Raw genomic sequence first — 10,330 nt, forward strand, 5'->3', positions numbered from 1 at the left:
ACTTTCGATTTAGAATGTTTAGTTCCTGTACTAAAATTTCAGGCGATCAACATATTTGCGAATAGTTGGATGAAAGGCAGGAAAGCAGTAAGACGATAAGGTGACAGTGTATTTATATCGAATCCAGGGAATGTCTTAGACCTGAAATACAACACGCAATTCGTTGTCCCAATTCATAAAATAAACACTGATGTAATGTTAGACCACCTACGTAAGATCCCTGTCGACCATTACTTCACATTCTCAGGGAAAATAATGTATTACAAAACAAAAAAAACTTACATTTCTGACTGTACATTAATTCCTAAGTACATGAATAACTGACCACAGCTACCTAGGTAAACGACGTATTCCCTAACAGCTGGATGTACTCAGATTTTCTCAACATTTGCACATACCGTTCCACCATCTTCCCCTACGATTTAAATAGTTGAATGTAATATATAGGACAAATGGTACTCGCAAGTATGCTTACAGAATCAATGTGGTAGGGAACCAGATATTATAATTAGCCGTTTTTTTTGTTCTTTGGTGGCGGACGGATTTCTTTTCCCAGGAATAGGGAATAACTCCAATAACTATCAAAGTCTCGTTCAGAAATTAAACACACTTAACTTGCAGTAATTTTCCTGGCAAATATATCTAAAAAATAAGTGTGACATACACTGAGAATACACATGCACTAATTTCTTGGGCGGATTAGCTTTGTTCGTTGGCTCTCAAATTCTTGGGGTTCTTCAAGGGGTAATGAAAAATAACAACAATAAAAATCAATACTGCGATATATATAAAATTTAATAAACACTATAACTTAATTTTAGAATCTAGAACGTCACCTAATTAGTGCCTTGTTGACCACTTAGCCGTTCCAGAATGTATACCAATTACAGGCAGGTGAGTGGTTCCAGAACGTCTAACTGAGACATTCCGGAACGTCAACAAAATACTAGCAAAAAGAGTACTGGCTGGTTAGTTGTTTCAGAACGTCTAACTTAGACATTCCAGAACGTCTAAAGATGAAATGATGGCTTTACGGTTAGGGCACTTCTACCTTAGTGCTGTAGCGAATGACAGACTTTTGGTGGCAGAACATATATATTAAGTAATTCCAGAACGTCTACCAAGATCCACTGATGGTTTGCTGTTGTGGATACACGCTTCACTGCTTAAGACCTAAGGAGTTATCTACCTTAACAAGCGATAAGAATGGTATGTATACAATGACTTCATATTCCCTTAGATCAATAAAAAAACATGAAAATGAACTACAAAGACAAGGTAGTTCCTTGCATTTTGACTGCTCTTTTCAAACATCAAACACTTTGACAGAGGTTTCAACCTATAACCGTAGTCAATGTCTAATGATTTCAAGAGTGACAATTGATCCCCATTCAACAGTCGGATTATATAATAAATACTAGGTATAGCCTGTTAAAAAAACAAGTTACTTGAAGTCCAGAATAAATAATAAGTCTAGAATTAAATAATACCCTGTTACAACAACATTTACAATTTTTATTACTTCCCTTTATCATCATTTAGAATTTTAATTACTTCCCTTTAACATTTTTTTCTGTATACATGTAATTCAAATGCTAATAATTGTGTTTATAGTTTATTACTGAGAAAAGATAATTTTAATTAAAACAAAAACAATGCTATTAAAAATAAAATTTATTGTTAAGTTTCACTAATGTTTTGGAGGACAGGTGGTGTTAATGTCGCGCAGACACAAGGTCATATGGCGAATTTCAAGGTTTAACCTCGGGTACCCTCTGTCAAAAAAATATTAATTTATTTGTATAAAACAAACACAATTTGCCGCCATTTTGTGTTTGCTATTTTTGTTCGTGTGACGTCACAATGGCGTCTCTCTATCCGGTTCGCGCGTTTTGTAGTTATACTTGAAATGGATTAGAAATAAAGAAAAGAAAGAAAAAACATAAGGTTCAGAAAGAAACATCCAGTATTGTCACTAACGAAACTTAAGAGTTTCAGTTAGAGGAGTACGTCTCCGAAGCGCACCAAGTCCAGGTTGCGCAGCAAGTCCAGTAAAAGGAGCAAGTCTAATTCGGAGGAATAAGTCTTACAAGAGCAGCAAGTCCAGATTGCGCAGCAAGTCCAGTAAAAGGAGCAAGTCTAATTCGGAGGAGTAAGTCTTCCAAGTGCAGCAAGTCCAGGTTGCGCAGCAAGTCCAGTAAAAGGAGCCAGTCTAATTCGGAGGAGTAAGTATTCCAAGTGCAGCAAGTCCAGGCTGCGCAGCAAGTTCAGTAACAGGAGCAAGTCCAATTCGGAGGAGTAAGTCTTCCAAGTGCAGCAAGTCCAGGTTGCGCAGCAAGTCCAGTAAAAGGATTTGGTTTGGTTTGTTTTGGGTTTAACGCCGTTTTTCAACAGTATTTCAGTCATGTAACGGCGGACAGTTAACCTAACCAGTGTTCCTGGATTCTGTACCAGTACAAACCTGTTATCCGCAAGTAACTGCCAACTTCCCCACATGAATCAGAGGTGGATGACTAATGATATCAGACACAATGTCGTTCATCAAATAGTCACGGAGAACATACGCCCCGCCCGAGGATCGAACTCGCGACCCCGAGATCCGTAGACCAACGCTCTTACCTATTGAGCTAAGCGGGCGGGCAGCAAGTCTAATTCGGAGGAGTAAGTCTTCCAAGTGCAGCAAGTCCAGTTTGCGCAGCAAGTCTAGTGAGAGGAGCAATTCAAATTAGAGGAGCAAGTCTAAGAAACGAAGCACGTCTAAGAAGCCAAGCAAGTCTAAGAAGCGAAGCAAGTGTAAGACGTGAAGCAAGTCAAGGAAGTGAAGCACGTCTAAGAAGCGAAGCAAGTCTAAGACGTGAAGCAAGTCTATAAAGCGCAGTACGTCTAACAGGCAAGTTTTAGGGGTACAGCAAGTCAAGTATATCTAGGAACCACAGTTATATCAGGAAACCTTCATCGTGTATACTGCTTGGAAGATACCTCAGATATTGTCACCATTATAGTTAATCCAAAACTTGACAAATTGGGGGCTCGTCCGGGATTTACTATAACAATAATGCAGCTATCATAACAAGCATGATGTATTACGATGAATGGTTGAGACTTGGCGAGAGACTTGGATTGTCCGGTGGAGACTTGATCCTTTTCATCAAAGATAAGGAAGAGGAATGTATAGAAAGAGAAGAGAGAGCTCAATGACGTGATGAAGAAAGAAGACAGATGGAAATGAACTTTGAATTGCAAATGAAGGAGAGAGACTTAGAGATTGAGCGTTTGAGGGTCAACAGAGTAGACAGTACTGATACTTGTAAGGCATACAGACCTAAGATTCCAAAGTTTGATGAAGAGCACGATAACATTGACGCATATCTGGAAAGGTTTGAGAGATATGCTCAAAGTCAAAAGTGGGAAGAGGAGAGCTGGCCCATAAGTCTTAGCTCACTTTTAACAGGAATGGGAATGGAGGTGTACACAGGCATGCCACAAGAAGAGGCCTGTAATTACGATTCACTCAAGAAAGCGATCCTAAGGAGGTATCAGTTGACTGAAGAGGGATTCAGATCTAAATTTCGACAAAGTAAACCAGACCAAGGAGAGTCGGTCTTCCAATTTGTGTCAAGAACAAAGAGATACTTCAGTCGTTGGACTGAACTGGCTTGAATAGAAAAGACGTATGAATCCTTATGTGATTTAATGATAAGAGAGTAGTTTATTGAAGGTTGTTCGGCCGAATTAGTGGTGTTTCTGAAAGAGAGAACACCAAAGTCGATGGACGAGAGCAGTACATCGAAGCACACAAGGGGACACCTTCAATATTGTCGAAGAGTGTTGCGCCACAAAGGAAGCACAACTCCACCAGTCATGAGCAGTCCAGTCGAAAGACAGAAGAGAAGAATGGGTTGCGTAAAACCTGCTTTATATGTAATAAAGCAGGTCATTTAGCGCGTGACTGTAGACAAAACAGCAAGAGTAACGCTCCAAAGAGTTGCTTTATCTGTAATAAAGCAGGACACTTAGCCAGAGATTGTAAGCAGATGAGATCAGCTCCAGCAAAGAATGACCAGAAGTTAGCAGCAGTGTGTGTTCAAACGGAAGTAGAAAACAGTCCATTGAAAAACAATACTGAAGACGGAAAATTGAAGTTGGCAGGTAGGGAGTCAGTCCCAATACTTGCAGGAGTTTGTACCATTGACAGCTTAAAAGGGGAGAGGAACTTGGAGGTACAGAGAGGATTCGTAGGAACAGAAGAAGTGAAAGTGTTAAGGGACACTGGATGCGAATCTGCTGCTGTAAGAAGAGACTTAGTCAAAGAAGAGCAATTTTTAGGCAAAGAAATAGTGATGATCACAATAGATGGGGACGCCAAAGTTGTACCTATGGCGAAGATATGGGTTGATACTCCGTATTACATTGGAGAAATTGAGGCAATGGTACCAAAGTCGTTGATTTGTGACTTAGTCATTGGGAATGTTCCTGGTGTACTTGATAGACCTGATCCTGAATGGAAAAAGAAGAATGCTGATACATCAGTAGCTGCGGTTATGACAAGATCACAGAATAGAAAAGCAGAGCTACCAACGAAAGCACTGAATGTGCCGAAACCCTCCTGTGAAACAGAAGTTAATGTGGAGACATTAAAGGCATCACAGAAGGAAGATAAAGCATTGCAAAAGCTGTGGGATTTAGCAAAGACAGAAGACATGCTCGAAACCAAGGGTGGTGCAAAATACAAATTTGCAATAAGAAATGGAGTGCTGTATAGAGTTTATCTTCAGACGAAAGGGGCGTATGACTATGAGACCAAACAGATTGTCGTACCAGCAAGCAAACGCAAAAGAGTGATGGAACTTGCTCACCAATCGATCGTTGGAGGACATCTTTCAGCGAAGAAAACAGAGGACAGGATCACGTCAAGTTTCTATTGGCCTGGGATTTCAAGTGAAGTTGGACGATTTTGCCGATCTTGTGACAAATGCCAAAAGACCATTCCGAAAGGCCGAGTTAAGAAGGTTCCTTTAGGAGACATGCCAGTGATTGAAGAACCCTTCCACAGAATAGCCATAGATTTAATAGGACCTATTGCACCAGTATCAGACAGTGGAAACAGATATATAATAACAGTGGTAGATTATGCCACGCGATACCTAGAAGTGGTAGCATTACCACGAATTGATACAGAAAGAGTAGCAGAAGCACTTCTTGACATCTTTTCGAGAGTAGGTCTCCCAAGTGAAGTTTTAAGTGACAGAGGCAGCCAATTTACATCTGACCTGATGAAAGAAGTAAGTCGTCTTATATCAGTGAAGCAACTCTTCACCACACCATACAACCCGAAGTGCAATGGATTTTGTGAGCGTATGAATGGAGTCATGAAGAGCATGTTAAAGAAGATGTGCCAAGAAAGACCCAAAAATTGGGATAGATACCTTTCGGCAGTATTATTTGCATATAGAGAAGTACCACAATCAAGTATAGGATTCTCACCCTTTGAACTTTTATATGGAAGAACAGTGCGGGGACCAATGCAAGTGTTGAAAGAAATATGGACAGCGAAAGAAAATCCTGAGACGCAGAACACATATCAATATGTATTTGACTTAAAGCAGCGGTTGTAAGAAACGTGCACGATAGCAAGAGAAAGTCTAAATAGAGCTCAGACGACATACAAACATCATTACGACAAGAAAGCTCGCAAACGGGTATTAAAACTTGCCGACAAAGTACTACTCCTGCTTCCGACAGATAAAAATAAGATGATGCTAAAATGGAAAGGACCATACGAAGTTGTTGAGGTTAGGGTTAGGGTCAATGGAGTTGACTATAGAATAAAAGTTGGTGATAGAACGAGAACATATAACATTAATTTGCTAAAGAAGTATGAAGAACGCAAAGACACGATTGCAGCAAGTGTAGCAATTATAGAAGATGACAACCATACTAAAGGTGGAGCGGTAGATGATGAAAGTCTTCTAGAGTTTCCAGGATACACAAGTGGTGAAACATTTTGTGATGTCAAGATCTGTGAAAGACTTACTCAGGAACAGAGAAAGCAAGTCTTAGATCTTCTTCAAGAATTTAGTGAGGTGTTCTCCGAACAACCAGGAACAACTCCTCTCATGCAGCACCACGTCGAATTGATTGACCAGAAACCTATCCGAGTGAAGCAGTACCCAATACCATACGCTAAGCGTCAAGATGTGGAAGATGAAATTAAGAAGATGCTGGAAGCTGATGTTATAGAACAATCTGTGTCCGAGTACAATGCACCTATTGTAATTGTAAAGAAGAAAGACGGAAGCAATAGATTCTGCATTGACTTTCGACGCCTTAATTCTGTGACCAAGTTTGATACCGAACCTATGGCTAGTGTGGATGATATTCTGGCAAGACTGAAAGATGATAAGTTTTTTACAAAGATCGACTTAAGTAAAGGTTACTGGCAGATTCCAGTTGCTGAAAGTTGCCGAAGAATGACAGCATTTTCTACAGACAGAGGGAGTTACCAGTTTAAGAAAATGTCATTTGGAATGGTCAACTCAGGGGCGACCTTCAATCATATGATGAGGAAGCTGCTAGCAGGATGTAACAACGTTGATAATTATATCGACGATATGATAGGACATACTCCAACTTGGAATGATCATCTTGTTATGCTACGAGACCTCCTCCAAAGACTTAAAGAAGCATGTCTTACAGTAAAACCATCAAAATGTTTTATTGGGTTTGGCAATATTGGATTTACAGGACATATGGTTGGAAATGGAATAGTTCAGATGGAAGAGGAGAAACTTAATCGCATAAGGCAAGCAGCAGTCCCAAAGACTAAAAGACAAGTAAGGGCATTTTTAGGATTAGCGGGCTATTACAGAAAATTCATACCTTCATTTGCCGAAATAGCAGCACCTCTAACAGACTTGACGAAAAAGGGACAACCGAATTATATCAAATGGGAAGCAAGTCAAGATAGTGCTTTTAATACCTTGAAAGATCAACTCACCAGATCGCCTAATCTTCGACTACCAGATTTTTCTAAACAATTCATTTTACAGTGTGATGGTTCAAGTACCGTGATCGGAGCGGCGTTACTGCAGCAGTATGAAGAGGGTTTATTTCCAGTTGCCTTTGCCAGCAAGAAGCTGCTCGATCGTGAGAAGAACTACTCAGTTGGAGAAAGAGAGTGCCTTGCTATAGTATTCGGAATAAAAAAATTCCAGAAGTATCTTTATGGGAAGGAATTCGTCATACAAACAGACCACAATTCTTTAGCATATATCCAGAAATCCACACCAGATAATGGAAGATTAGTGAGATGGGCATTATTTTTGTAGTCATATAAATTACGGATTGAGGCAATAAAAGGATCAGACAACATCTTTGCAGATTATTTGAGCAGACAAGATGAAGATGATGAAGACAGTCCAAACATTACAAAATCAACAGAAGATATGCAGACAGAATAAATCAGATATTTTTGCCATTATTTTGTAATATGGAATATTTCTTTAGAAGGGGGCTGTTGTCAAAAAATATCAATTTATATAAGACAAACACAATTTGCCGCCATTTTGTGTTTGCTATTTTTGTTCGTGTGACGTCACAATGGCGTCTCTCTATCCGGTTCGCGCGTTTTGTATTTATACTTGAAATGGATTAGAAATAAAGAAAAGAGAGAAAAAAATAAGGTTCAGAAAGAAACCTCCAGTATTGTCACTAACGTAACTTAAGAGTTTCAGTTAGAGGAGTACGTCTCCGAAGCAGAAGTCTTCCAAGTGCAGCAAGTCCAGTAAAAGGAGCAAGTCTAATTCGGTGGAGTAAGTCTTCCAAGTGCAGCAAGTCCAGTAACAGGAGCAAGTCCAATTCGGAGTAGTAAGTCTTCAAAGTGCAGCAAGTCCAGGTTGCGCAGCAAGTCCAGTAAAAGGAGCAAGTCTAATTCGGAGGAGTAAGTCTTCCAAGTGCAGCAAGTCCAGGTTGCGCAGCAAGTCTAGTGAGAGGAGCAATTCAAATTAGAGGAGCAAGTCTAAGAAACGAAGCACGTCTAAGAAGCCAAGCAAGTCTAAGAAGCGAAGCAAGTGTAAGACGTGAAGCAAGTCAAGGAAGTGAAGCACGTCTAAGAAGCGAAGCAAGTCTAAGACGTGAAGCAAGTCTATAAAGCGCAGTACGTCTAACAGGCGCAGCAAGTTTTAGGGGTACAGCAAGTCAAGTATATCTAGGAACCACGGTTATATCAGGAAACCTTCATCGTGTATACTGCCTGGAAGATACCTCAGATATTGTCACCATTATAGTTAACCCAAAACTTGACACCCTCCATGCATTATGTCATCACCGGCAGAAAACTGGGAAGAACCAGTGACCTGCTGTAAGCCAGCTGGATGGCTTCATCACATGAAGAGTTTAATGCCCTGAATGAGGCTTAAACCTACAAGTGGAGGGGCAAGTGCTTAGAAGTCAGAGACTTCAACCATTCAGCCATGGAGAGCCCAGTTTCAAAAATATCAAAAAATAGCAAATGAATTGGATGCTAAAATATTTATCAATTATTTATGTTACATTGTAATGAATCTTTCTCTTAGTGTTTGTAAAAGAAAAAATACCAGAATTATACAAAATAAATAAATGGCAATATCTTAATTATTAACACTTTCAGACATAAATATCGTGTTGAACCTTCATCAAAACTTAAAAAATATACATGACAGTCACTCAGTGCATGTAAAATAATGTATTACTAAAATGTCTGTGGCACATAAAACTAGTCTGCTATTATTGTGCCCTCAAAAAAAAAAAAAACAACTTAAGAAGAGAACTGTCTATTGGTGCTTATTCTTGACATTAGGCTATATGCAAGATAGAATTATGTTTTTTTGTCTTCTAACTCACCCACTTATAAGAAGAAATGTATAAAATGGAAAACTATTGCTGTTATGGTACCAAAAATATAAGACCTAAACTACTCAACTACAATAACAAGTGTACAAAGTTTTAAAGCTGTATCTTTTACAGTTTGAAGAAAATGGACCGTAAACAAAAATGTCTTGTTATAAAGGGTCATAATTTCTCAAAAATTACATGTCGAGTTATAATTCAAAGTGTACTCAATTATCTAATAATAATAATAAACAGGTGTACAAAGTTTCAAAGCTATAGCTCAAACAATATTCAAGAATTTGGGAAAATAAAAACATAAAAATAACCAAGGGGACTTTTATGTGTAGAAAGGCCATAAATCTTAATGCATGGAAAGTAATGGTTCTCGCACCGAATGATGATGAACGCCTTAGCAAAACTCCAAAACTATTGGTCTTATATCTTGCAAGAAAAAGTAGACATAAACAATCATCTTAGCAACCAACGATCTGCTTGAAACACATTGCAGATTTTTTAATAACATTTTTTTATTTTGTTTAAAAGTCATTAAAAATATCACATATATGTATCAAATGTTTTTTATTAGTGCAAGCATTCTCCAGAAGAAAATAGAAAGAATACACATGTTTTCACTTGTAACTGAAAATTGCTACACTAGCACTCTTAGTAATAAGAATAACGCTAACATTTTCAGTCAGTTATAAAGTCATAAGATTAATAAAGTATCACATGGAGTTATGTTTCAAGTAAAAATATCACACTTCAGACCACACTATATTCCAAGATATATGTAATATATTCCATCTGTTTGGTAAATTTTTACCCCTATACACATGCATTTTCCTGGACAAGGCTCAGCGAAATTGTAAGCTGTGATGTGACACTAAAAGTTTCTGACTTAACAACTGTAACAATATGTGGCTTCCATTTGCATCTCTTTGGGCAATACACTTGAGAATACATCATAGACACTTCTGTAGAATAAGAAAGCTTTATAATATTTCTAGCATAACATAATTTGAAAATATATGAAAAATGAGCAACATACAATATCAAATAAGTATTACATTTACTACTTTTATTGACTAATCATATTTCTTTAATGGTACATCATAGCAATAATTTAAACTAAAAGTGCTAAATTAAATGTGATTAATTTGAATATTATTACTCTAATGTTTACTTAAACAAGTGACTGAGTATTGCAGTGGCAATACAGAAGTCTCTGACCGGTATAAACACTTTTGTAGTGTTCATCGCTTGTGGTTGTTGGCAACAGTGTTAGACTAAAATCGCGTAAGGCATTTAACCAAGCTAATAACCAAAAACTGTACTTAAATTTCAATAGAACCTTGAGATAGATCATGTATGCAGCACATTGTTTTTTCATGGGGAATATTTGTGTGCAGTACTAACAAAATCAATCGATGCAAATAAAAGTTAATGAACAGAAACAATTTTA

General features: G+C 38.1%; 1 protein-coding gene across 1 annotated transcript; it reads left to right on the forward strand.

Moving 5' to 3' along the window:
• The first annotated feature begins 3,219 nt into the window (after positions 1–3,219).
• LOC128546936 (uncharacterized) lies at positions 3,220–5,615 on the forward strand. Its single transcript, XM_053518353.1, has 2 exons — positions 3,220–3,596; positions 3,719–5,615. The coding sequence occupies exons 1-2, from the start codon at positions 3,220–3,222 to the stop codon at positions 5,613–5,615; spliced, it is 2,274 nt and encodes a 757-aa protein (XP_053374328.1).
• Positions 5,616–10,330: the final 4,715 nt, after the last annotated feature.

This window comes from Mercenaria mercenaria, chromosome 11, assembly GCF_021730395.1.
Source record: "Mercenaria mercenaria strain notata chromosome 11, MADL_Memer_1, whole genome shotgun sequence".
NCBI lineage: Eukaryota > Metazoa > Mollusca > Bivalvia > Venerida > Veneridae > Mercenaria > Mercenaria mercenaria.

Coding starts and splice junctions, on each gene's coding strand:
- LOC128546936 (XM_053518353.1), top strand. CDS start 3,220: ATGGAAATGAACTTTGAATTGCAAATGAAGGAGAGAGACTTAGAGATT. Junction 3,597..3,718: donor AGTAAACCAGACCAAGGAGA/GTCGGTCTTCCA, acceptor AGTTTATTGAAG/GTTGTTCGGCCGAATTAGTG.